General features: G+C 40.0%; 2 protein-coding genes and 1 long non-coding RNA gene across 3 annotated transcripts in view; 1 reads left to right on the top strand and 2 right to left on the bottom strand.

The window, feature by feature from the left end:
• Positions 1-11: 11 nt before the first annotated feature.
• ALG11 (ALG11 alpha-1,2-mannosyltransferase) lies at positions 12-14879 on the top strand. The gene is made up of 4 exons (XM_059041633.2): positions 12-138; positions 5463-5693; positions 7949-8880; positions 11871-14879. The coding sequence occupies exons 1-4, from the start codon at positions 95-97 to the stop codon at positions 12140-12142; spliced, it is 1479 nt and encodes a 492-aa protein (XP_058897616.1). The 5' UTR covers positions 12-94; the 3' UTR covers positions 12143-14879.
• LOC136792757 (uncharacterized) lies at positions 7710-12035 on the bottom strand. The gene is made up of 3 exons (XR_010837105.1): positions 11760-12035; positions 8855-9026; positions 7710-8762 (listed from the first exon to the last, which is right to left on the bottom strand). It is a non-coding gene; the product is annotated as an uncharacterized lncRNA (long non-coding RNA).
• A 2797-nt stretch (positions 14880-17676) lies between the features above and the next one.
• NEK5 (NIMA related kinase 5) overlaps positions 17677-27964 on the bottom strand; it is a 34853-nt gene continuing 24565 nt past the window's right edge. Inside the window, 5 exon segments of the mRNA XM_067016894.1 lie at positions 17677-17706; positions 17709-17794; positions 25940-26023; positions 26026-26061; positions 27122-27247. Coding sequence (XP_066872995.1) covers positions 17677-17706; positions 17709-17794; positions 25940-26023; positions 26026-26061; positions 27122-27247 — 362 coding nt within the window.

Raw genomic sequence — 27964 nt, 5'->3', positions numbered from 1 at the left:
CCCCTGTGTGGGCGGGGGTGACCGCACGCTTCCTCAGGAGCCAATAGAGAAGAGGAACAACGAAGCGCTTCCCGAGTTCGTGGGTCGACGGAAGATGGCGGCCGCCGAAAGGGGTTGGTGCTTGCGCGAGTTATTGAGGTGAGGAACGGGTGGTGTGGGCTCGCAGGCGTTTTCCGTAACGCAGTGGTACTTGTCCTCCCAGTGCGACTAATGTTTGAGAGGAAGGGCTTTCCTTGTCACGAATCTAAGCTATTTTCTCAAAGCCAGTGACCGTTTCCTCTCCCTTTGGTGTCTTCTAGATAGACAAAGAGGCTGCGTTAAAGACTCAGTTTACCGCGTTTTCTTTCCCTGCTCCACTGCTGGCTGAAGGGCTCGAGTTTCCCTCCCGGGTTTAGCTTTTTCTTTATCTTATTCGCACTCCTATTCGTCTGTCATAAATTATTCGGATTCATTCCTCATTTTCCTTTATGGTTGAGCCACGAATCATTTTCCAATCTATCATGCTCTTTTTGGTGAAGAAGAAACCGGGTCTTCCTTTTTCTTGTCTTAATTTGTCTTATTTTACTCACCAGAACTGTCATTGTTAGCATGTCATTTAAATGTCAAGTTTATGTTGAATCCTCTTCTTGATTTTCCATTGATTTATTTTCTGATTGATGTAAGAATAGTTGTATAAAATATTTCTACCTTGTCGTCACTGCATAGGTAATACGTTGTTTCTTGTAGAAAAGTTAGGAAATAAATGAGCAAAACAGAAGTCTTCAGGAATGCTACCATCCAGAGATAACTATTGTTAACATTTTTGTGAAAAAACTCCCAGACCTTTTTTCCACATTTGTTGTTGTAATACTACTGTATTTTACATGTGTTGACTTACACTAGTAAAACAGAAGACCTAGTATATTCTACCTATACAGCTCTTTTAACACCGACGTATTTTTGTTCAGGTTGAAATTTTATCATTAATACGATAGCATCCTGAATAGCAGTGTATATGTATTCTCTCCAAAATTCAGGTATTATTTCTTCATTATTGCCCCCTCTACTTCAAATTCTGTAATGATTATTTAAATCATTGGAACAGAAAAGTCTATTTTCAGAGCGTTCATATTCTTCCCTGCCATTTGAAATATCCCGAACTCCCTGCTTTGCACATAATAATGACTAAATAAAAGTTTGCTGAATGGAATGATTCACTGTTGATTACAGTTATGTTTTTAAAGTCTTGTGTTTATATATGAATAAATATTTAATGGCACACATTTTAGTTATATTTAAACGAATTCTAAAATGGTTAATTTTGATGTGCAAGTACTGTAGGATGTTTAATAAATTTATTTATAGAACCTGTATGTGTATCTTTGAAATTAACAAACTCAAAACAAAGGACTGGTTCAACTTTAGTCAATAATATGATTTTTTTCCCTGATTTTCAGTTGAATAGTTCAGTTTGAAAATCCTATCACATTTATTTTCCCACTTAAGCCATTTGAAGGAAATGTCATAAAAATCTTTGGATTCTGTGAGTCAGCAACATTTTAAATTAAACAGACTTTTTTTTTTTTTTCCGGTATGCGGGCCTCTCACTGTTGTGGCCTCTCCAGTTGCGGAGCGCAGGTTTCGGACGCGCAGGCTCAGTGGCCATGGCTCACGGGCCCAGCCGCTCCGCGGCATGTGGGATCTTCCCGGACCGGGGCACGAACCCGTGTCCCCTGCATCGGCAGGCGGACTCTCAACCACTGCGCCACCAGGGAAGCCCCAAACAGGCTTTTTGTCTTGTCCTGGGAAAGCTAACTATCCAAGATAATACGGCTTTATGAACTGATATATTCCAAACATTAAGTGGCCAATCTTACCACTTCTGTCAAACTCTCTTCATCCTTTACAGCAGTGGTTCTTAAATTGTGGTCCATAGACCCCTGCAAATCCCCAAGACCCTTTCAGTGGGTCCTCAAGGTCAAAATTATTTTTATAATAATGTTGGGATAACGTTTGCCTCTTTCATTTTGTTGACATTTGCACTGATAGTGCAAAAGTAATGGTGGAGAAAACTGCTACTTAGCACAAATCAAGGCAGTGACATCAAACTGTACTAGTAGTCATTGTGTTTCACCTCCATGAACTTGCTAAAGTCAGTTTTTCTTAAGAGTGTCCTTGATGAAGCAGTAAAAATTATTAATTTTCTTAAATCTCAACCCTTGAGTACATATCTTTTTAATATGCTATATGACAAAATGTTAATTTTCTTAAATCTCAACCCTTGAGTACATATCTTTTTAATATGCTATATGACAAAATGGGGGGAACACATAAGGCACTTCGACATAATTGTCTACATTGCAAGTTGAATGAGACACCTACTTTTTACAGGACACAGTTTTTATTTGAAAGCGACTGACAGACAAACTGACTTGGGTATTTAGTAGATATTTTCTTGAAAATGAATGATTGACCCTATCACTTCAAAGAAAACAAGTGACTGGGAATTCCCTGGCAGTCCAGTGGTTAGAACTCTGCACATCCACTGCAGGGGGCACAGGTTCGATCCCTAGTCGGGGATCCCTGAAGCTGTGTGTGCGGCCACAAAAAAAAAAAAAACAAACAAAGAAAACGAGTGACAGAATTTGTTGCTAATGATGAAGTTTGAGTTTTCAAGTGAAAGTTAGAATTTTGGGAAACTTGTATCTGCCATTCTGACCTTGACCATTTTCCAATACTTAAAAGATTTTTTCTGATGAGATGGGTAGTAATCTTAACAAATGTGATTTTGGGGTATTGTATAAAGAAATGTGTCAACATTTGGAAACTCTCCATAACTCATGAACCAATATTGCCCAAATAAGTCACAATGTTACAAAATCACATACAGAAAAGTTCCATTCAAAGGGCAAGATAAGCCAATAGATTTCTCTGTAACAGAGCATGGAAAGGGCACTGATAGGGTTTCAGATTCCATGTTGCAATTGACTGTTAAGAAATTGCCACTTGTCTAATTTGGTATAGTATTACAGAAGAATATTCGTAGCCAGAATAGGCCATTTAAAAATACTCCTCTCTTTTCCTCCTACATATGTGAGTGAGCCTGGGTTTTCTTCGTATACTTGAACCAGAACAACATATCATTACAGATTGAATGCAGAAGCACGTATGAGAAGCCACTGTCTTCTGTTAAGCCAGACATTAAAAACAGTGACACCCTCCTTACTACTTTTTTTGGCTTAGAAAACATAAGTTTTTTAAAATAAAAATGTTTATGTTATATAATGGATTTATTTCTTTAATGGATTCATAATTTTTTTAAGTTTCTCAGTTTTAATGTCTAATATGTTAAATATTGGTAGATATAATCAGTGTAACAGTGGTTCTCGATCAGAGGTGATTTTGCCCCTGCAGGATATTTGGCAGTGTCTCAAGATATTTTTGATTGTCCTGGTTGGGAGGATATTCCTGGCATCCAGTGCATCAAGACCAGGGATGCAGTTAAACATTCTGTAATGCACACAACAAAGAATTAACTGGTCCAAAATGTCAGTAGTGCTGTGGTTGAGAAACCTGATGTAAACAAAAACTGTATGGAGTCCTCAGCAGTTTCTAAGAGTTTTTACGGTTTTAAGAGTATAAAGGTATCCTGAGACCAAATCATCAAGTAATGGACTTGTTCATAATAGGAAATCCCACATGAGAAATTTATTTCAAAACTAAATATCAATAAAATATTTATTCCTCTAAAGAATTTGTATGTTTTCTACTTAGGGATAATGAAAACCATGTAGCGACACAGAATATCCCCCTATTTGGTTTGGTCACTAAGCAGCCCAGAACCCAATCTGCTGTTCACTACTGTGTACAAATTTAGAGCCTGCATCTCTGTGGCCTCCGCCCTCGTCTCCGCTCCCTCCCCATGCCCCAACAAACTTTAACCGTATATACGTTCCCTGGTCTTGACTTTTCATTATTTAAGTTTTAGTATTTTATTGTTTTTATGTCTTATAGGCCCCTCAAATCCTTTATAAAAGCTAGGCAGCATATTAAAAAAAATTGTTAGGTACCAGCTATATTAGCCAACCCTATGAGAAAACCATACCTTGAAAAAACAACATAATTTAAGAGACATCTGAGGAGAAACTAACACACCATTGTAAAGCAATTATAATCCAGTAAAGATGTTAAAAAAAAATTCTCACACACGTGAAGTACTGTTTCATATGGTTGTGAGAAAGCCAAGGTAACGGTTTCTATTATTAAAAGTCTTGCATTTCGGTATGACACATTTGTCGTATTGAAACACACACCCCACCCCACCCCCCAAAAAAGAGACATCTGAGGATGTAATAAAATTTTGCATTCAGTCAACAAATGTTTTTTGATTGCCTTCTCAGCCAGGTATGATGCTAGGCATTGGGATATGGTGGTGAACAGGCCTGGGTCCTTTGCAGAGCCTCAGTCGACCTGGCAGTAATAGAGAACCTTGCAGCAGTGACTGGGAGTGAATCTGCCTACATGCAGGAAGGAGAACGGTCGTGGATTTTTGGCATCTTATTCAGAGGCACATGGGAAGACAGTGGTTTCAGAGTCACGTAAACAGATCAGATGCAAAATTCAGAATTGAACTGGAAAAATCTAAGCTCCATTCCCCTTCCGTCAAAAATTGTTCTACTTGGGAGTTCCCTGGCCGTCCAGTGGTTAAGACTCCGAGCGTCCACTGCAGGGGTACGGGTTCGATCCCTGGTTGGGGAACTAAGATCCCACAAGCCGCATGGCAAGGCCAAAAAAAAAAAAAAAAAAAAATTCTGTTTGAGGCAAAGTGAGATAATAAAGATGATTTAGTGTCTCACCAAACTTTTAACTATGGAATATTTCTTTGGATTACATATTGTCATTTTGAGGGTCAGATGTCTTTCCCAGTCATAATTTGTTTAGGTTAATAATTAAATCTGGCTTCCCTGGTGGCGCAGTGGTTCAGAGTCCGCCTACCGATGCAGGGGACACAGGTTCGTGCCCCAGTCCGGGAAGATCCCACATGCCGCGGAGCGGCTGGGCCCGTGAGCCATGGCCGCTGAGCCTGCGCGTCCAGAGCCTGTGCTCTGCAACAGGAGAGGCCACAACGGTGAGAAGCCAGCATACCGAAAAAAAAAAAAATTAAATTAATTTTAATCCCTTAACATATATACTGAGTTAGGAAAAAGGTGGCTCCACATTGATTTTTACTGCTGATTAAAAAGAAAAAATATGTTGAATTGCCAGCATGCTGTGGAATTAAAGGGGACCTGCACTTTTGACATTAGATATTTTGTAGCATTAGAATTTTAATAACTGAGTATTTTGTTAGACCACAAGCTATAAAAATTTTCTTTGCTGCTAATATATAAAGCACTTATGTGAAAGTAGACTTTAATTTGTAGCCTTTCTTTTTTTAATGGGCATTATATCCATTTTTCAACCCCCTTCCCCTCTCATTTCAGGTTTTTTAATTCATTATTCTTCCCTGGGCTAATTGTATGTGGAGTTTTATGTGTGTGTTTACTCGTTGTCCTTTGGGGAATCAGACTGCTGCTACAGAGAAAGAAAAAGTCGGGCTCAGCTAGCAAAACTGGGAAAAATCAAACGGTGATTGCATTTTTCCATCCCTACTGCAACGCTGGCGGAGGAGGAGAAAGAGTGTTATGGTGTGCCTTAAGGGCTCTACAGAAAAAGTAGGTATGCATATTTCTTAACATTTGGTATATTGTTACTATTTTTGTAAAAAATCATCACCCAGAATGTATCTTTCTCTAGTCATAGCCAGGGATTCCTTTTTTAAACTATTCTTCAGTAAGGAAACACTGCTCATATGCCAACCTGTCTTACAATATCCTACTGCATTTTACTTGATATGATAAACAGAAAGGGAAAGTATCTGCCTTTTTATGGCATAATTTAGTGAGGATAACTTGAGAGAGTATGTGGAGAAGAGATTGACTAATAAATAGGAAATATACCAAGTACTGTGAAGCACTTTAAACCTGAATACTTTTAGTCAGTGGTGGCACACAGGAAATAATCTCTCTGAAAGCATCTATTTGATTCTGATTTTGATATCATTATCAGCTGGATAGTCTTAAGTAAGTTACCATGTTAGAAAGAATTAGGTGTTACACATCTTTTAATGTTCTAGGCTTCCTTCTCCCCACCCCTATCCCACAAGAAAAAAAAAGGCACAGCAAAATACAGGTTTCATTATTTTATGATATGAGGAAAACTATTATCCTTCCATGGCGACCCTACTTCCTGGCACACGCCCTTCATTCAGTTTCACAGTCTTCCCATGTAATGCCCTTAGCTCTTCATTTCTGCATTCTTGGCCCTTCTTGGCTTCTAGCCACCGTCCCTGTGTATCCTCTGCCATCTCCCATAACTGCCTAAATCCAGAGAATTTTCTTAAATCCCATCTTAATTCCCACCTCGTTGAAGCCTTGCTGCTGTAGTCCATACTGTTCGTTCCTTCTCATAACACTGTGCATTAGCCTTGTCTCTAGATTACGCTTGAGGGCAGTGGTCAAGTTTCATGATACCTGTACTCATACTCCCCAGCAACCCCTATTACTCCTCTACCTGACTGATGAGAAAAAAAATCCAAATAATTAGTATGACGTAGAAGATACATTTTCATCTTGCTCCTGCCACATTTTGTTTCTCATCCCTCCCCATCCCCTCACACATACTTTGCTCCAGCATACTGACCTAGGAGCATCACACCCTCTCAAGATTCCTTGCCTTTCCATCTAGTGTTGCTTTTTTTCTGAAATAACCTTTTTCTCCTTAGGTAAGTCCTGCAAGTCTTCCCTGACTCAGCATAAGCTACAGTACACTTTTCCTTCAATCTCCCTATAAATATATTTAGGGAGTGGGGGAAGCAGGGAGGACCTGCTATGTATTGGGTTGGCCAAAAAGTTCGTTCGGGTTTCTCTGCAACATCTTACAAAAACCCGGAACCAACTTTCTGGCCAACCAATATCAAGCACTGTTTTAAGGGGTTGAATTTAAATGGTGAACAAGATGGATCAAATCCCTCTTATGGACCTTAGATTTCAGTTGAGAGAGAGACAAGATAATAAACGGAAAATATCAAATGGTGAGAAGTGTTATATAAGAAATTCAAATAGGGTAATATGAGAGTGACTCCACCCTTTAGACTGAGTAAATTAGGTACAGTCTCTGAGGAAATAGCACAACTAAATTCTGACCGACAAAAATAGCTGACGTTGGGGCTTCCCTGGTGGCTCAGTGGTTGAGCGTCCGCCTGCCGATGCAGGGGACACGGGTTCGTGCCCCGGTCCAGGAAGATCCCACGTGCCGCGGAGCGGCTGGGCCCGTGAGCCATGGCCGCTGAGCCTGTGCATCCGGGGCCTGTGCTCCGCAACGGGAGAGGCCACAACAGTGAGAGGCCCGCGTACTGTAAAAAAAAAAAAAAAAAAAATCTAATTGTGATGCAGGCACAAGGTCTAGCTTTTAAAACCTTTGTGCATTTCTCAGATTAAAAACACTAATGCTTTAGCATTTATGATCCTATCTAAAGATACCTTTAGTGAATTTTAACTCTTGTTTATGAATATTTTATTAATATTTCATTACCATTATAATGCTGAGAAAGTTGTCCAAATTTTTTGAATACTTCTTAAAAATGAAAATGTCTCATTTATAAATCAGTAATTTTGTTGATGTCCGCTGTATGCAAAACTCTTAGTGGAGAGAAAAGCAAAGAACTAGAAGTCTCCTTTGGAGGGCTGACATTTTAGTTGTAGGGCAGTGGAAGACCCAGGAGAGAGTGGAGTCAGTAAAAAATAGTGGAAAACATTTTTTTAGTCTAAAAATAAGCTTCTTTATAATTGTGAGAAAATAATTATCTACAGTGTTTTGCTTGATTTTAACCTAAACTAATGAAATTCTTAACTGTTACATTCTGTTTTAGGTATCCTGAAGCAGTTTATGTTGTTTATACTGGTGATGCTGATGTCAGTGGTCAACAGATCCTGGAAGGTGCTTTCAGAAGATTTAGCATCAGATTAACTCGCCCAGTGAAGTTTGTTTTATTAAGGAAGCGCTACCTCGTGGAAGATTCACTCTATCCTCATTTCACACTGCTGGGCCAAAGTCTGGGATCCGTTTTTCTTGGCTGGGAAGCTCTGATGCAGTGTGTTCCCGATGTTTACATCGATTCGATGGGCTATGCTTTCACACTTCCTCTGTTTAGGTATTTAGGCGGTTGCCGAGTTGGAAGCTATGTTCATTATCCCACCATCAGCACAGACATGCTCTCTGTAGTGAAGAATCAAAATGTCGGATTTAATAATGCACGCTTCATCACCAGGAATCCTTTTCTCAGCAAAGTAAAGCTTGTCTACTACTATTTATTTGCTTTTATATATGGGCTTGCAGGTTCTTGCAGTGATGTCGTCATGGTCAATTCTTCTTGGACGCTAAACCATATTCTCTCACTATGGAAGGTTGGGAATTGCACTGATATTGTTTATCCACCTTGTGATGTGCAGACGTTTCTGGACATTCCCTTACACAAGGAGAAGACAACCTCAGGACATTTACTGGTTTCGATTGGCCAGTTCAGGCCTGAAAAGAATCATCCTTTGCAGATCAGAGCCTTTGCGAAATTGCTGAATAAAAGGGAGGCTGAGTCACTTCCTCCACTTAAACTTGTCCTCATTGGAGGTTGTCGTAACCAAGACGATGAACTTAGGGTAGACCAACTGAGAAGGCTTTCTGAGGACCTAGGAGTTCAAGAAGACGTGGAATTTAAAATAAACATTCCATTTGATGAATTAAAGAATTACTTGTCTGAAGCAACAGTTGGTCTGCATACCATGTGGAACGAGCATTTTGGGATTGGTGAGTTTGTCCTGTAAACAACTTGTTTGGTGCCATGAGATGTACATTTTAGGTGATTTTGATAAAATGATAATATTCCAGAAGTTTTCAGCAAGTCCTCAGTCTCTTCCCCGAGTCCACCAAGTGTGCTTTCCTCATTTGAGACCCTGTAAAATATATAATCAATAATAATAGCTAATGTTTATTGACCACTCACTGTGTGGCGGTCACTCTCAAGGTCTTTACAAGTATTAACTGATTTAACTGTCTCTGGAACTTCACTTAATAGGCATTATGATTATTTCCATTTTATAAACTCAGACACAGAGAGGGTTTAGAACTTGCCTGAGCTCAGTCACACAGTAAGAGATAGAGCCCAGATTCGAATCCAGACAGCCTCTGCTCTTAACTACTGTATTTTCTCTCCCCACCTAACCCCATCGATGTGCTGGTTCAGATTCCTGGGCCTCACGCTAATCCCACTGAGGAGCCACATCAGAATTTCTGGGTGGGCCCAGGTGGAGGTGTTTTGGTAAAGCCCCTCAGGTGATTCTGTTGTGCATCAAAGGCCGAGAACCCCTGTCTCCAGGTAGGCTCCTCAGAAGAACCTTTTGGTTCTTTTATTGATTGTGTACTTATTACTGGAATGGCCTCAAGTGTTCAGTTTGGACAGCCGTGTGAATGGTGGTGGCTTTCGCCCACAGAGGCCTCCAAGAGCGGAGGCACGTGAGGGGCTGGGTTTCGAGCATGCGGAGTGGAATTGGCTGAGGGACGTGTGTGTGTCCAGCAGGCCTCATGCTTGTGAGTCTGAAGTAAGGAGAGGGGGCTGGCCCAGGAATACAGACTCGGGAGTCGTCCAGGTGGGTACCGCAGCCCGGTGGGCGTGGACGTGGATGTGCACGGGGTGGCCTAAGGGGAGTCTGTAGAGCAACAGGAGGCCCGCAGTGCAAAAGGCTGAGAACAGTGAGAGGCCACAAGTTGGCAGAAGGGTAGCCAGTGAAGGAGAGGGAAGAAAACCAGGCAGAGAGTCATGGAAACCAAGGGAAGTGAGGGTTTAGGGAAGAAGGGAAAGGGTGACATATTCCAGTGCTGCCCAGATGCTGGGCAAGATGAGGGCATGGGGGGGCGCCTGGGCGAGACCACTGTCGACGGAGGAGTGGGCGTGAGGGTCACTGGTGGGGGGTGAGTGGAGCGCTGGGTGCAGATGAGCCAGTGGAGCTGGCGAGCGCAGACCACGCTGGCCCTGAGTTATCTGTGAAAGATGGAACGAGAGACCGTGTGTGTGTGTGTGTGTGTGTGTGTGTGTGTGTGTGTGTGTGTGTGTGTGTGTGTGTGTGTGTGTGTGTGTGTGTGTGTACACCCTCATGGAGACATTGTTTTTATGAGTTTGAACTAGCTTAAGGGCTAATAGGAAGGGGCCAGTAGAGAGGGAGAAGTGGAAGATTCTAGAGGGAGAGGGTAAAATTGATTCGGTCAAAGTCTCTAAGAAAGTACAGAGGAATGGTATCCATCCTGGAACAGAATATTATGGTGTAATCCATCTTTTTTCAAATAAGAGTTCAAATTAAAGCAGCCCGTGTTGAAGAAATAGTTGTTAATGATTTAACTTCTCTCCTGTGCATCTAGGATGATATCAGCTCTGTACCATCCTTTGGAGAAGTAAGAAAACAGTAAACTAAATCATTTTCTGAAGGGCTTAGTTCTCTCTAGAAACATGGGTAAGAAAGGCTGGCTAGAATAATTTATATCCTCACCTACATCATTTGGCAGAAACTGATCAAAACTTTCATTTAGTTCAGCACTGCTGTTGGGCGGCACGCAGTTGTCTCAGATTTGCCAGAAATCCAGGCAGTAACAAAAGCACCAGCCTTACTTAGTGTGCCTCACGAAGATGGCTTACTTTTTTCCTGTTTTCTCCTAGTGCTGTAATTTGAACATTTTGGTTTTGATATCTTTTTTTTTCTTATTCAGGAATATTTTATAGTTTCAAAGTATTTAGGAATTCTTTACTTAGAAAAATAAAGGCAATGGGATTATCTTTCAGGTTCTAAAAGTACCCAGGAATTAAATCACTCACATCCCCCTCTTAAAAAACACAACAAAACCTTAAATCACATTGCTGTTAAGTTTTCTTACAGTAAGAAATAAGACCAACCTGCGCTAGAGTACAAAAACCTGAAATTCTAAAAAAACCCTGAAATTCTGAGCATGAAAATAATTTATTGATTAGACATCTGGTTTATTCAAGCATAAGGCCTACCAAAGATAGAATTAACACAGCTCATGGAATAGGAAAAAAAACCCATCCAGTACCTGCTTTGTCTCAGATTTCCTGGGGACAAAATTTATGCATACTACAGCCTCACCCTAAAGCATTCACATGTGCTTGATATTAACTTGAATAGGATATGAGAAACTCTCTGTACACTCAACTTGGCAAGCATCATTAGTGATGCAACTTTCAGAGACATTCTTAGGCACAAGAAATAGCACTGCCTGCAGTGAGAGTCTTTGACAAAGAAAAGAATATCATTAAATATAAGAAAAATATACACACTTTTGCCAATGGATTGCTTCACATACCAGGAAAAATGTCACAATCAGAGATTTTCTTTCAATGAGATTAAAACACCGATACTCAACTTTTAATGTTTTTGATATCTTTTTTACCCCTTTTTATCTTTTAATATCCACTAGTTATCTACCATCTTGCTAATAACATTCTCTAGTCGTCTTTGTTTTATTATCTGCAGTATATTTACTTTTTATAGACTATTCTTCTGTCTACTTGTCTGTTTTAGTAAAGGCAAGTAGCATTATTATGAAGCTTTGATAACTAAAAAACTTAAAATTATTTTATTTTCACCAGGGAAGTTAAATGAGTAAATTTGTAGACGTACATTTACTTAAGTTGCCCGTGAATCTTTTAAAATGTATAAAGGGTTCTGCTCATCCTTGTTCTTATGAACACATTCAGAAACTTAAAAGACGACATGATTTCTGTTTCTTAGGAATTGTTGAGTGTATGGCAGCCGGCATGATTGTCCTTGCACACAATTCAGGGGGCCCGAAGCTCGACATTGTCGTTCCTCACCAAGGCGAGAGAACTGGGTTTCTGGCTGAAAGTGAAGAAGACTATGCTGAGACCATGGCCCATATTCTTTCCATGTCTGCGGAAAAGAGACTCCAAATCAGGAGCAATGCTCGTGCATCCGTAAGCAGATTCTCCGATCAGGAGTTTGAAGGGACATTCCTAACGTCTGTGGAAAAGTTATTTCAGTAATTCCATATCTGTACAAACTAAAGATATTTTACATAAAATGGTTAGATACCTTCATATGTTAATATTTTTCTAAACTCATTCCCTATTGTAATAAAGTTAGTCTGAGCAAGGCCCTCAGCAGTATGTATACACCCAAGGTATTTATTTCAGTGGAAACAGGCAAAATTACCTAAATGGAAAAGGTAACCTTATATAGTTTAAATATAAAAATTTTAGACTAGTGTTTGGTCTCAAATTTTGAAAAATATGGGTCTGAAAGAAAAAAATGAACAATCTTAATTTTGGTATAATCCATATTTTTAAAATCCTATTTATCAAATCACTTTACTTTAGAAACCAGGAAAGAGAATTTCCTTTTAGAAAAAAGGAAATATTGGGGAAAAAATGGGTGATTGATAATTGATTGGTACTTGAGAATTATTTTGACATTTTTGGAACACAGAAAAATTCTGGTACGTTTAAATTCAAGCAATATTGTGGATAACATTTTTGAATCTAATCCTCTTAAAAGAACAAAAACTTTAAGCAGACTTAGTCATGTTCTAAAAGCATGTAGTCAAAAGAGAGGCTCACTGTGATTGCTCTCTGTGTGTGCGTGGGCATGTAGAGAGCAGGGCACTGCCAATTATCCTTTCCATTAACTAGGTATTTGTGGAAATAGTTTTATGTTTAGTGCTCTCAGTACATTTTTATGGACCTCTCACTATCCCTTAACATTTTCATGTCCCAGAGGCTAGAAGTCAGCTTTTTGAAGTCATTCAAGAGGTCTGAGTCAGAATATCACGGTAAGTTGTTTTTCTGATATTGAAGATATAATATTTGGATCCTTCCACATCACGCATTGTAAGATAGTGAGGTGGCATTTTGAAAAGAGCACTGGACTAGCAGGTAGAATAGCTGGACCTGACCTCAGCTTCATCGTTTACAAACGTCTGACCTTTTGACACTAAAGCTGCTCCCTAATCTTTCTGAGTGTCAGCTGCTTTTTCTGTAACCTGGAGATGGTAATGGCTGTCCTCACTGCCTTTCATAGTTGTAATGAAAACAGGGAACACAGAAAGTATGTGAAAGTACTCTGAAAATTATAAAAGTTACTTTAAAGGTAACTATAGTAAATGTCTTCTAGAATCCTATCTTTATCAATGCATTACGATCCTATGTAGATTCTTGTTACTAAGCCAGTAACTAGGAATCAGTATAATTTAACAGGTCTCCTATCCTGAATAACTAGCGTGGAAAAGTGAATATATACATGTGCAGATATGGCTGTTGAGACTATAACTTTTGGCATTTCTGCATACATAATCAGTTCCTTCTAGTTCATTAAATTGACCTCCTTCACAGTCTGATACACCTTTGTGTTAGGGGCATGTGAAAGAGGTACATTTTTCCTTTCCAGTCTCCGTTTGTCCATTCATCAATCCACCCAGCTACGTTATCTGCTTCCAGTTACATTATTGATTCGTCTGCAGGCCATCTTCTGTCCTCAGATCAAAAAGCACCAAAGCAGAGTCCCAGGATGTTCTGACACACCAGAGTAGCTTTGTGTTGGAAAGTATTCAATTTAGAAAAGAAAAACTGGTGGAAATTGGAGCTGGAAGGAGCCCTACAAATTCTCTAGTCCAATTTTCTCTTATTTTCAACTTTACAGACAGGAACAATTTAAAGAACTTTGATTCTGTCAGTATCACAAAGTTGTTTAATGACAAAATCAGGATTACCACCCGGGGGTTCTGACCCCCAGGCCAGTGCTTTTTCGTATCTTATAGCTAGTCTTTGAAGTAAGATTCAGTACCATTGTCCACTCAGCCTACCCATCTACCCAAAGAAAATCATGGCACTGAAGATAAATTGAAATGGACAGAGCAAAAGTAGAGGATATAGGAAAGGAAGAAAGGATTCTGAAGTTCCACAAAACATTTTTTAAGGTAATTTCTTCAAAATGATTTTCATTTATCACAAACCTATCATTAGAAAATTTGCTTATATGTTTCCTTTCAGTGTTCCTAATGTGGTGTTAAATGTTTGTTTCTGAATATTTGATACCATGAAGAATGTCAAAGCAATATGTAAGCTACTGTCTGCCTGGAGAAATTGAGTGACTGTTAATTCCTGTAAGACACTGCTTTTGAGTGGTCCAGACATGCTGTTTTGAACCTACGGCAGTGGTGATTCACATTCTTATTTCCAGTTGTGCATAACAAACTACATGTTACATGTTCTTTTATAGTAATTATTTGTATCTAAATATGATTTAGATTTAATAGGTACAAAGTCTATATCTAAATAAGATCTAAAGAAGTGGTTTTATTATCTTAGATACTATCTTTTTCCCAGTACAGTGCCTTTATACCCCTCATGTAGTCTCCCATTTCTGAATTATTTATTATCTACTGCTAATATTCCCAAGCTCCACATGCCAAGAATTTTTTTTTAAGAAAGAAAAAAAGTTTTTAAAGGCAGAACAAAACTGTTTTGCCTCTTGAACCCAAGAATAGGTTGTCAGGTTTAATAGATTTTTTAAAATGAATATTTCAGACATATAAAATACTACAGAGCTTCATACATTTTAATGATTTTCAGGGTATTTTACAAAGTCATATTCCAGACAAAATTATGAGATAGGGGCCAGTGTGATTATCAGTGCTTTCAGAATTTTTGTGTATTTAATTATGTAAATGTACCCTAGACTCCAGAACTATGATATGAATAAATAAGTGAAGGTGTGTCTGCTAAATGTGTCCATGTGTCAAAGTTACTTCCCACACTACTATATATTAAATAGATAACTAATAAGAACCTACTGTATAGCACAAGGAACTCGAGTATACTCAATACTCTGTAGTGACCTGTATGGGAAAAGAATCTAAAAAAGAGTGGATATATGTATATGTATAATTGATTCACTTTGCTGTATAGCAGAAACTAACACAACATTGTAAATCAACTGTACTCCAATTTTTTAAAAAAAGTTACTTCCATTAAACCACAACAAGAAGCTATGCAAATTACTAGAATCAAATTAATGCCTATGTGATTTGCCCTACCTCATCCACTATTCCTCTATCCCCACCCTAATTAAGGCCACCCTTGGCTTTGGAGAAGCATCAGTTCCAATACTCTAGTGCTGTGTGCTCACTTGGATCATGCATAACTGTTACAAGACATTTAGAAGGGGGGTTAAGGGTTGTTAACACTTCTTGGTACTATTTAAAGAATGATCAAGTTGATAGATGTCATACATAGTTACCAAAACGCATGATTTTTCTAACAAAATTTATTCTAAAGACATATGCAGGTCTGGTCAATAGTTTCAATTTAACAGACGTAGCCAAGCCTAAAACCAGAGTAAAGCAATCAGAACTGGGCCTCAAGAACATGATTAAGGTAACGGTGTGTTTAAGATAGGTAAAGTGAATTGGGCTGGAGCAGGTTGAAAAACCTTACAGATATGCATACCTATCACATTGAATACTTCCTAATTTACAGCAAAGAACTCAAAATCTTAGAATGAATGATAAGGGTGGGTGGCTGTTACCTAAAGGAGATTTTAGCCAAGCATCTTGTTATTGGAGAAAACCTGATACGTTTATTCTTAAACACTGACCTTAAACATTCCTTTTTTTTTTTTTCCTGTATATAATTGATCTTTGGGATTTTTCAGGAACCATGTTTCATTTTCCATGCTTTCAGGTACTGTTTAGAATAAGGATGATACCTGCAGATTCAGTGTCTGAACCAGATAATGTCCTGAAAGTAAATTAAACATGTATATACTGACCACTAAAAGAGCTGTAGAATTAAAGATGCTTCAATCCCTCAGGGTCGTGTGTTACCTAGTTTGAAACTAACATATGGTGATAGCCTCATGATGTGACCATAGTGAGCCCTAAAAGAGTGGAATGTACTCTGTACACCAAGTTGGAAGAACAGCCCCTCAGACATCACCAGGAAAATAAAGATAGAAAAGACTGGACACATCCCAGTTAGGGAAATCTTGATGCTTACATTCCCCACATTTAATATTATACCAAATGTAAATGCTAAGCAAAACTTGGGAATAATTTGACCAACCACTCCTCATCTTTGTTTACTCGGTTCAGCAATGCATCGATGTGCATTTAGTTTTATTTTCATTATAGACCAGATATTTCAGGCTGAATTCTACCACTTAGGTATAACCACTCTTGTCCTTCATAACAGCAGGTAAAACAAATCAACAAATATCTGCTAAGCTCCAGGCACATGTTCAACACTGGGATTGTTATAATTAATACAAAAAGTTTAAGTCTAGTTTCATGCCTCAAAGAGCTTACAGTCTTAATGAGGAAATTGTATTAGTATTTACTTACTCAATTAAGAAACATTTCTAGCATGGTGCTAAGCACTATATATAAAAAGATCATCATAAGAAACAAAGACCAGATATAGTCCCTGCCTTCCAGAAGTTTATAATCTATACATTTGAAACTATTAGACAATAAAATTATTATTTGGTACATACCTGACATGCCTTGTTCCTCTCCTTGCTCAATTACCTTACTCCTGTAAGTGTCAACATCAGCTTCAGAAAAGCATGTTCAATATACCTTAAGAAATTTCAAAGTCACGGTTTTATAAAACGACAGATTCATTATTTTAGGGCTTCCCTGGTGGTGCAGTTGTTGAGAATCCGCCTGCTGATGCAGGGGACACGGGTTCGTGCCCCGGTCCAGGAAGATCCCACATGCTGCAGAGAGGCTGGGCCCGTGAGCCATGGCCGCTGAGCCTGCGCGTCCGGAGCCTGTGCTCCACAACAGTGAGAGGCCCGCGTACCACAAAAGAAAAAAAAAAAAAAAAACAATTTTGAACTTCAAATGACTCCAAATTTTAGAACTAATAAGAGTTCAGTGACAGGATACAACATCAATAGTGTTTCATACACTAGCGGTAGCCAAAATGTAGTAGGAGAAAAATGACCCCATTAATAATGGCAACAGCAACAAAAAAGTTAAGTGGTTTCTGTATCATGAAGAAAACTACAAAAATACTGAAGAATATTTTAAAAGGCATAAATAGATGGAGAGCTATACTATATTCGTGGATGTTAAGACTTAATCACAAAGATGTGAATTCCCATAAATTAATCAACAAATGTAATCTCATTCTCATCAAAATCCCAACAAGGTTTTTCATGACACTTTACAAGAGAATGCAAGGATGTATACGTTGAGTAAAAAGCAACAGCAAAGATAATTTTGAAGAAAATGATATGGAGACTAGAGGAAGCTGTAAGGACTAGCCATACAAGATATCAAAAGGTACAATAAAGCCATAGTAACTGACAGGATATCACTGATGCAGAAAGGGAAAACAAAGGCATTGGAAAAGAATGGAGAACCCAGAGACAAACCCATATATATAGGAAAACTTGGTCTCCTTAGCTGGGTCTTTGAGGCTATATTCTATGCCTGAACAACAGCATTTTAACTTTTTACCATTTTTACTATATATATATATATATATATATATATAGGCATCTAGGTATGACCTACTTACGTATCATCATCATCATCTTGGTTCTGGTTGTTTGTTCTTCATCTACTTCAATGTCAGAGGCCACTTCTACCTTCCCCTCATCTTCTTTAGGAAGCCATTGTTTTAATGGTCCCACTGTTAAATGACAGAAAGAGAGATTAAAGCATCCCAGCCTATACATCTCGAGAGGGACATAACAAAAATCCTATATTGAACATTAACCACAGTGGTAAAACCTTTGAATAATTTCCATTAAAACAGAGAAGAGACAGGTGACAACTGATACCAACTATTCCGCATTGTACTGAAGGTAGTAGGCAACACAAGAGAAAGAAGTAAGAGGAATAAAGATCAGAGATGAAGAGACAAAATAATCCCACTTTGGGAGTAGATGCTTTGATTGTATAGAAAATTTAAGAAAATCTTGTAAAGACTTAAGACTTTCCAACATTATTGCACTACCCTTATTCTTTGCTGTTTTTATACACAGTATTCAGTTTTTGGTTACAGTTAATCACTGATGTCTGCACAGAAAACCCAAAGCACACACCCACAACTTTATCTTTTTTGGTGAGGAGAGGAAGGAGTTGAGGGAGTGAATTCATTGTTGTTATTTAAAATGTACTTTTTGGGAATTCCCTGGCAGTCCAGTGGTTAGGACTCCGTGCTTTCACTGCCAAGGGTGTGGGTTCAGTCTCTGGTTGGGGAACTAAGACCCTGCAAGCCCCACGGCACAGCCAAAAAAAAAAAAATCTTGACTCTTGTGATTTCAAATAAAGCCCACATACTATTAAATACTTTGCAAACATTAAAAAAAGAATGAGGTAAGCCAGACTCTTAAAATTAAAATTTTTTTTAAAATGTGCTTTTTTTTCTCTTGGGAAAAAAAATCAGAATGAAGGTAGTACAATATTCAATTTCTTTATAGAAAGCAGCGTCCCCTCAACAACTCTAAGATTCCAATGATTATGAGATGCACATATTTTATACACCAATAGCAAAGAAAATGTTCCCAATAAAATGGCACAATGTTTTCTTAGCCCTTAGAATTTATATTTTATAAATATAAATTACTATAAGAACTCTTTTAGTCCTCCCTAAGCATACATTTTTAATCTTATATCACTCTTGTATATTCATAAAAGTGAAAATATAAGTGAAAAAAATTGGATAAGGTATAACTAAAATTCCTCACATTCACAATATTACTTCTCTGAATTGTTATTTTTTTAACATATCAATCAAATTTTTTGGATCCCAATTCAAAGAGACCATAATAAAACAATTCATGAGACAATCAAGGAATTCTGAATTACTTTTTGAGTCAATTATGTCTGAGATTTTTTGTTTGTTGTGGTAAAAGAAGAAATAACATAAATTTACCCTCTTAACAGTTTCCAAGTGTACAGTACAGTACTGTTAACTATATGCACATTGTTGTACAGCAGCTCTCTAGAACTTTTCCATCTTGCATGACTGAAACTCTACTCCCACTGAAAAACAACTCCCTATATCCCCCTCCCCCCAGCCCCTGGAAATCACCATTATAATTTTAAGAATTTGACTCCTGTAAATACCTCACCTAAGTGGACTCTTGCAGTATTTATCTTTCAAGACTGGCTTACTTCACTTAGCATAATGTCCTCAAGGTTCATCTATGTTGTAGCTTGTGACAGGATTTCTTTCTTTTTTTAACACTGAATAATAATCTATTGTATGTATATACCACAGTTTCTTTATCCATTCATCCACTGATGAACATTTAGGTTGCTTCCACATCTTACCTGTTGTGAATAATGGTACATTGAATATGGGTGTGCAAAAACATCTCTTCAAGATCTTGTTTTCAATTTTTTTGTATATATACCCAGAAGAGGGATTGCTGGATCAGGTAGTTCTATTTTAAATTTTTTAAGGAACTGCCATACCATTTTCCATAATGGCTGCACTATTTTACAATTCTACCAATGGTGCATAAGGGTTCCAATTATTCCACATACTTGTTATTTTCTGGTTTTGTTTTGTTTTGTTTTGTTTTTTTGCTGTACGTGGGCCTCTCACTGTCGTGGCCTCTCCCGCTGCGGAGCACAGCCTCTGGACGCGCAGGCTCAGCGGCCACGGCTCACGGGCCCAGCCGCTCTGCGGCACGCGGTATCCCCCCAGACCGGGGCACGAACCCGTGTCCCCTGCATCGGCAGGCGGACTCAACCACTGTGCCACCAGGGAAGCCCTTTTGGGTTTTTTTTGTGGTGGCCATCGAATGAGTGTGAGATGATAGCTCTTTGTGGTTTTTGTTTTGTTTTTTAAAATTTTTATTTATTTATTTATTATTTTTGGCTGTATTGGGTCTTTGTTGCTGTGCGCAGGCTTTCTCTAGTTGCAGCGAGCGGGGGCTACTCTTCGTTGCAGTGCGCAGGTTTCTCATCGCGGTGGCTTCTCTTGTTGTGGAGCACGGGCTCTAGGCGTGTGGGCTTCATTAGTTGCGGCACGCGGGTTTCAAGCTGCTCCGTGGCATGTGGGATCTTCCCGGACCAGGGCTCGAACCCGTGTCCCCTGCATTGGCAGGCGGATTCTCAACCACTGTGCCACCAGGGAAGCCCCTCTTTGTGGTTTTGATTTAAAGTTACTGATGATTAATGATGTTGAGCATCTTTTCATATGCTTGTCAATGATGTCTGGTTTATTCCCTACAAAATTTCAGCCTTGGTGCAATCAAGAACATTGTTGAGACAGATTTTCTTAAAAGAATCCACAAAAGAACTAAAAGAATTCACAGAGAATTAAAAACGCTGGTTTCTTAAATTGGCTTTAAAATTATGTAGAGCTACCCTACTTTCAACTACCACTTTAGGAATTTTGCTAAGTATGTCTACAATTGTTAGCTTTTCCAGAATAATAAACCGCCACATAACTTAGTGGCTTAAAACAGTAACCATTTATATAGGTCACAATTCTGCAGTTGGGTGATTTGGGCTGGGCTCAGCTGGTCTGCTCTTCCAGTCTCAGCTGGGCCCCTCATGGCATCTGCAGTCACTTGTCTGGCCACCTGGAGGTTGGCTGGTCTAGCATGGCTTCACTTGGGATGGCTTGTCTCTCTGTTCCACACGGTCCCTCATTTTCCAGCAGGGCAACTGGAGCTAGTTGAGAGATGGACAGGATTTCAAAAGAAAGAGCAGAATCTCCTTAAATACTCAGATTTGCCACACCATCACTTCCAGTGCATTCTACTGGCCTAAGCAAATCACAAGGCCAGTCAAGACTCAAGGGAAGAGGGGGAGAAAAACATTTAATGACAGAGGAGCTGCAAAGTCATACTGCAAAAGGCATGGATACAGGGAAGAGTGAAGGACTGTGCTCATGTTTGTAATCTATCGTAACATACCCTAACCCACACAAACTGTACAACCATCTGGTTCCTAGGTGTCTAAAGAGTATTTCACTTTAGTCTCCAGGAAAAAAAAAAAAATCCCTACCCTCTGTTAGCAAGTGGGATTAAAAATAGGAACTTTCCTCCAAAGGTGGAATTAAAAGTAGTGTGGGTTTTTTTATTTTTTATTTTTTTCCAGTAAACTGTTACACGACTACTCATGTACACACAAGTAGAAATCTCACCACACTTACATTTACCTATTTAAATCAACATATTTCATCCCAAATCATAGCCCCTGTTACTTCCTAAAGTGCATTAAACAAATGAAATAGGTTGATATATCTCATCTATGAGGTAGTCTGGCTAATTAAAAGCAAGCCAGAGTATTCCTCCTGGTGTGGGAATCTTCTAGTTTTTATTTTCCTGTCTTAGGAAGACAATTTTAGGAGGCTCTTATTTTTGTTTAACAGGATAGAAGAAAGAGTGAAAGGCTAACTACAGAAATGTAAATCAGCTGTTATCAGGATGTGCAACTATGATGTTACCAAGGCAACTATGTGGCCCGAAAACTTACACTAGAAAAATAGAGGTTACCTTCCCACCAAGGATTCCCTTGGAGTGGTTAAACTATAAACAAAATTACTGACCTGAATTAATTATGCACATGTAAAAAAATACTTCTCTTTGAAAGTGTCACTCCTACTAGTTAGATTCATTTAAAAGGATTTTGTAAAGTCTTGCTATTTCAAACTTTTAAAAATTAGCACAAATTAAACATGTACTTGATAAACCCTCATTTTTATTTATTTATTTTTAATTAATTTATTTTTTTTGCATTGGGTCTTCGTTGCTGCACGCGGGCTTTCTCTAGTTGCAGCAAGCGGGGGCTACTCTTCATTGCGGTGTGCAGGCTTCTCATTACAGTGGCTTCTCTTGTTGCGGAGCACGGGCTCTAGGTGGGCAGGCTTCAGTAGTTGTGGCACACGGGCTCACTAGTTGTGGCTCGCGAGTTCTACAGTGCAGGCTCAGTAATTGTGGCACACGGGCTTAGTTGCTCCGCGGCATGTGGGATCTTCCCGGACCAGGGCTCAAACCCGTGTCCCCTGCATTGGCAGGTGGATTCTTAACCACTGCACCACCAGGAAAGCCCAAACCCTCATTTTCAAATGGAATTTAGAGCTAGAAACATCAAAGGAATTTATTTTCAAAGAGTTGGATATTTAAGCTAAAGACTGACGAACATTACATGAATCATGCTTAAATGCACGACAGCGAATCCTTAAATGCCTTTATAAATTGCGTCTATTACACCTGTAATCAACGTTATTAAAATTTACACATGCAGAAAGTCTTTACAAAGACTCCATAGAGCTGTAAGAATAATTAGCATTGGAATTTCCTTATCCAACTTGATAGCGATACAAATATTGGCAATCCCATGCCTTTACATAAAGTGATGGTAAAAACATGCTATGGCTGTATTTTCATTCACAAAGACATGGTGACTTACTAAGTTCTGGGCATTATACCAGGTGCTAGGGATGGAGAGGCCGAGTGAGCTGGTGATCAAGACGAAGCTCTCAGAAGCTTACAGTCTAGTGAGGAAGAAAGATATTAAACAGGAAACTAAAGTGAACTTTACTTTTATGATTAGAGAATTACACTGGCTTGTGGGATAGTAAGCAGGGAAAACAAACTTAGACAAATCCAAAGGAGACGTGCCCTGATGTTTTCTCAGGCATTTAAAACAGTGGTTCCTGGGGGACTTCCTGATGGTCCAGTGTTAAGACTCGGGCTTCCACGGCAGGGAGGTGTTTCAATCCCCAAAAAAACAAAAACAAAAATAATAAACAGTGGTTCCAGGCTTCCCTGGTGTCTCAGTGGTTAAGAATCTGCCTGCCAATGCAGGGGACATGGGTTCAAGCCCTGGTCCCAGAGGGTCCCACATACCACGGAGCAGCTGGGCCCACGTGCCCCAACTACTGAGCCTGAGCTCTAGAGCCCATGAGCCACAACTACTGAGCCCGCAAGCCATAACTACTGATGAAGCCTGCCCACCTACAGCCCGTACTCCACAACAAGAGAAGTCACCGCAATGATAAGCCCATGCACCACAACAAAGAGTAGCCTCCGCTTGCGGCCAACTAGAGAAAGCCCGCCTGCAGCAACGAACACCCAATGCAGCCAAAAATAAATTAATAAATTTATAAAAACAAACAAACAAAACAGTGGTTCCTTGTCAGTGGTACACAGGCAGTAGTTTAATTGAGATCCAGGTTTTTCATAGCAATCACTAAAATGTCAAATAAAATTGCTACTGCATCTTTTTATGGCCTGAATTTAAATGATAAACATAATAAGGAAATAGAAATGTCTTTCATACATTTAACCAATATTTGAGTGTGAATGAATTTGAGTATAAGACTGAATTAATGTGCAATTGTCAGAGGCAACGAACAGAGAAAAGACAGAGACCGTAGACAAACTTGAGGATTTACAGAAAGCTTATTAGAATTTTTTGGATTAAAGGGAAGCATGTCAATCAAGTTACAGGCTCTTCCACTCGTTCATTCCAATTATTAACTGATTAAGAATCTCCTATATTCCAGACACCTTTGTAAAGCCCTGTCCGGCAATATAGCGAAAAGCAGGGAGGGAAGGGTATCTGCTGATAAAACATCAGAAATGGCCGGGAGGTTGCATCAGAGTGAAATCTTACAGGAGGAATTACTTTGGCAAAGGGAGGAGTCTTTAGAAAGACTCTCCTTTCTAAACTGAGGGAGAAATATTTGCTGATGGAGAAGTGCTAGCAGCTGTGGTGCTGGGAGAGGCCATCCGATCTTTCAGGCACTTAGAGTCTGCAGAGTCTGGATTTTATCCTGAGGGTAAGGGAGACTCTTTTGCAGGATTTAAAAGGATTTTTAGGATTATCTGGCAGGGTGCAGAGGGAGAGGTAAAGAAAGAAGAGATGACCAGAGACAGGAAGTCAGGCTTGCTGCAGGGGTAGGAATGATGGGGTGAGGCCAACAACAGAGTTAGGGGCTGAAAGAGAAGAGAAAGTATAGTGGGGGTGGGAGGGGATGCCCGCACCCTTAGCAGGTTACAAAAGAAAATACCTACATTTTACTTTGAATGCTACCCTTAGAGGCAAGTTCCTATGTTTAATCCCACTTGTTAGATTAAATTGCTCATATATGCCTAATGTAAAGCCATCCATTCGAAAATGCAGTAAGTTCATGAATTAATTTGGTATGCAAGACCAAATGAAGTTTTCTATGACTTTCTCCAAGAAGCACAGGAACAAACCCAAGAAGACACATCATAGCCACCAGTATGTCACCATCGCAGTGTCCTGAAAGATGGGCGCCTCCCTCCTACCTGGTCTGTGGCCCCAGCCCTTGGCCTCCAGGCCAAGCCAGGCCAGCCCAAAACTTCTTCCCCACCGGCCCCCAGCCCCATCCTTACAGATGATGTTTCTATCCCAGGATAGAAGGGGAGGGAGCAGACATGGAATCATACTGCCGTCTGTGGTTTGAAGGTACTTGAAAGAGAGCCTTGAAGGCAGGGATGCATTTTCTCTCTCTCCCCACTGCACTGCCGCCCCCGCCTTGAGTTTTAAGTGTGGCAGCTGAGATAAGTAATAACACCGAAGGACTTCATCTACTCAGGGACTCTGGTCCCATCCCCGGCACCTAGATTTTAGCCATACCGTCTTTCTCAGTCTCTCAGGCCTGTGGATCTGCAACTTCTCCTCACCTGAAATATTCCTTCCTCAATAAAATGCTGTCCATTCTTTAAGACTCACCTTTCACAAAGATTCCCCTTTTCTTGAGCTTCACAAACTGGCAGACTCACTCTTCAGAAACAGTCGGGTACGACTCCTGCATTATTCTCAGTGTTGTTCTTTAACTTTGTAAGCTCGCATCCGCCTCCATCACTATGAGGTTTCTAACCAGGCCTCCACTCTGCCTCAGCCTCGAATCTCCACAACTCCAGCCCTGAAACCTTGCCCCTGCGCAGGTGCTCTTTGTTTGATAACTGCCTGCCCCAAATGGCTTTGCTTGTAGCAGTTTACACCTGCACACACAGTGGAGGACCAAATGCCCACTGTGATAGGAATTCCCTCCAACTTTAGAAAGTAACTGATTCACTTTGTTGTAAAGCAGAAACTAACACACCATTGTAAAGCAATTATACTCCAATAAAGAGGTTAAAAAAAAAAAAAGTAACGGTTGGTTTCCCTTAAAGTCAACAGCACTACCAAACGTAAAATAGATAGCTAGTGGGAAGCAGCCGCATAGCACAGGGAGATCAGCTCGGTGCTTTGTGACCACCTAGAGGGGTGGGATAGGGAGGGTGGGAGGGAGACACAAGAGGAAGGAGATATGGGGATAGATGTATACATATAGCTGATTCACTTTGTTATACAGCAGAAACTAACACACCATTGTAAAGCAATTATACTCCAATAAAGAGGTTAAAAAAAAAGTCAACAGCAGCATAATCTTGCTAAACATTGGAGGCAAGAAAAACCCAAAGCCAAAAAAACTGTATTAAGATGTATTTTACGGCCCACAGGATGGTAATTTGAGTCTCCTGAAGAGCTGTCAGCATAAACGGGCTCTGTGAGGCAGCACTAAGCACTAGCTCATCACCCACAAAGCCACTGGTCCTTCCCACCTAACTTTTCATCACCTGTCAACCCATCACATTACAGAAAATGATCCTACTTTTCTCAGAAGTTCAAGTCTTTTGTTAATGGCATTTGGAACAGGCTTGGACAAAGCAAATCAGCTTCTGAAAAGGCTTAGACACCCTCCCAATTCTCTCTCCAGGCTATTTTTATCTCCATTCTGCATTTACACGTCTGACATGGGGACTGATTATGTTCTTAAAAGTAAACTACATACCAAATTCTCCATCGTTGGCAGAAAATGAGCTACTTGTTAGATGTGCTGCTGTCAAAACACTCATTAAAGTTCCCGGTGTTTCCTGTTTTCTGGAATGCCTTCAATCACAATCACTTGGCCGTCTGAAAAGGAGCCTGGATTATTGAAACTAAAAATGCTTCTTCACTTGAGTTTTTATAAAATCACAGAATGTGAGATCCTTGGAGGTCACCTAATCCCACCCCTCATTTTATTAGCAAGGAAGCTGAGATACAGAAAACTTTAGTGACAATGTTATCATGTACTGTTGGGCAGGAGAGTCATTTTTTGCCCCGTAAACTGGCTGTTTGGGTGTGTTGACATTTCTATTCTATTTATTTTAAATTAGGTTTCCCCTCTTACTGTCTCATTGGCTTAGGATGGATTAAATTGTATTATGTTTGCAAGCCCTTTCTTGTAAATTTGATGATATGCAGTATATTTTGTAATAGTATAAATATGGGTCAATTCACACACTTTTAATTACTAATCTCAGTGATATACTTACAGACTTCAACTTATAAGATGGGTATAAATTTTAGCTCTCCCCCAGCCTCAGTGTTATCAAGAAGAACATAAGAAATAAGCAATAAAAATCTCCGCCACCTGTAAGATCACACCCAGATATTGCTGGGACTCTCTGCTAAGGAAAGACTATGCCAGAAGCTCAAATGAAAATGGAAGAATTTAGGTTGAAAATATCATCATATCCTAAACACTGCTAACATGGAAATAGCACTTTGGTTTGCAAAGCAATTTAATATGTATCTTTGCACTGACTCTCTAAATCTTGTGGGACAGCTAATATTTCAGTTCTGATGTTACTGAGGACAAAACGACCTTTTAAGAAACTGCAAGGGAGTTATTAGGCTAGCACAGGAAGGCAAATGAAGCCACCTGTCCCTCCTTGGGAGGAAGGCGGGAACCTGGATCTTTCTTCCTTTACATTCTCATAGCTACAGTGGCCAATTGTCTAGAATAATTAGCAGGCAAGTCTCTGCAGAGGTAGGGGAGAAACCCAAACAAAATCTTTGAAAGGTACTGAATACAAATCTATCGGGATTATACTGAAAACTGAGAACTGTCAAGTCAGGGTGAACACAGCTGCCTTTGGGGCCTCGCTCTCCTCTTGCTGACAGTTTGTGCCACTGACGTCAGCTTCACTCTCAGGCACAGTGGAGCAGGTGGAGGTGACATCGGCCGCGGCCATCATTTGTAGCAGAGTCTGAGGAGACACAGCATCTCGCTGTCTCCTGTCCTCTGCAGTGGCAGCATCTGGAATGAACAGCCCTGGGTATAAGGAAATAACTCGTTGATCTCAAAGCAGTCAAAGTGTGACTAACTGCAGGAACTAGTTCTTAGGAAACCTGGAGTCCATCAGGTGGTACCTTCAAAAGCAGAGAAATCACCACCCTCAATCTAATACAGATTGCTTTGGACCGAATGTGTGCATGCCCCCCGAATTCATATGTTGAAACTTAATGCCCAGTGTGATGGTATTAGGAGGAGGGGCTGTGGAGAGGTGATTAGGTCATGAGGATGGAGCCTCGTGAATAGGATTAATGCTCCTGTGAAACAGACCTCAGAGAGCTCCCTCATCTTTTCCGCTAAGTGAGGACACAGCAAAAAGATGGAATCGGGGGGGCTTCCCTGGTGGCGCAGTGGTTGAGAATCCGCCTGCCGATGCAGGAGACACGGGTTCGTACCCTGGTCCGGGAGGATCCCACATGCCGCGGAGCAGGTAAGCCCGTGAGCCATGGCCGCTAGGCCTGCGCGTCCGGAGCCTGTGCTCCGCAACGGGAGAGGCCACAACAGTGAGAGGCCCGCGTATCGCAAAAAAAAAAAAAAAAAAAAAAAAGATGGAATCGGGCCCTAAGCAGACCCTGAATCTGCCAGCATCGTGATCTTGGACTTTCCAGCCTCCAGAACTGTGCAAAATAAATGTTGTTTGTAAGTCTCCCAGTTTATGGTATTTTGTGACAGTGGCCTGAATGGACTAAGACATAG

The sequence above is a fragment of the Kogia breviceps genome, chromosome 16 (genome assembly GCF_026419965.1).
Source record: "Kogia breviceps isolate mKogBre1 chromosome 16, mKogBre1 haplotype 1, whole genome shotgun sequence".
NCBI classification, from domain to species: Eukaryota; Metazoa; Chordata; class Mammalia; order Artiodactyla; family Physeteridae; genus Kogia; species Kogia breviceps.
Note: the sequence above shows the minus strand (reverse complement) of the source record. Positions and strands in the feature narration are given on the sequence as shown.

Coding starts and splice junctions, on each gene's coding strand:
- ALG11 (XM_059041633.2), top strand. CDS start 95: ATGGCGGCCGCCGAAAGGGGTTGGTGCTTGCGCGAGTTATTGAG. Junction 139..5,462: donor TGCTTGCGCGAGTTATTGAG/GTGAGGAACGGG, acceptor CTCTCATTTCAG/GTTTTTTAATTCATTATTCT. Junction 8,881..11,870: donor GAACGAGCATTTTGGGATTG/GTGAGTTTGTCC, acceptor TCTGTTTCTTAG/GAATTGTTGAGTGTATGGCA.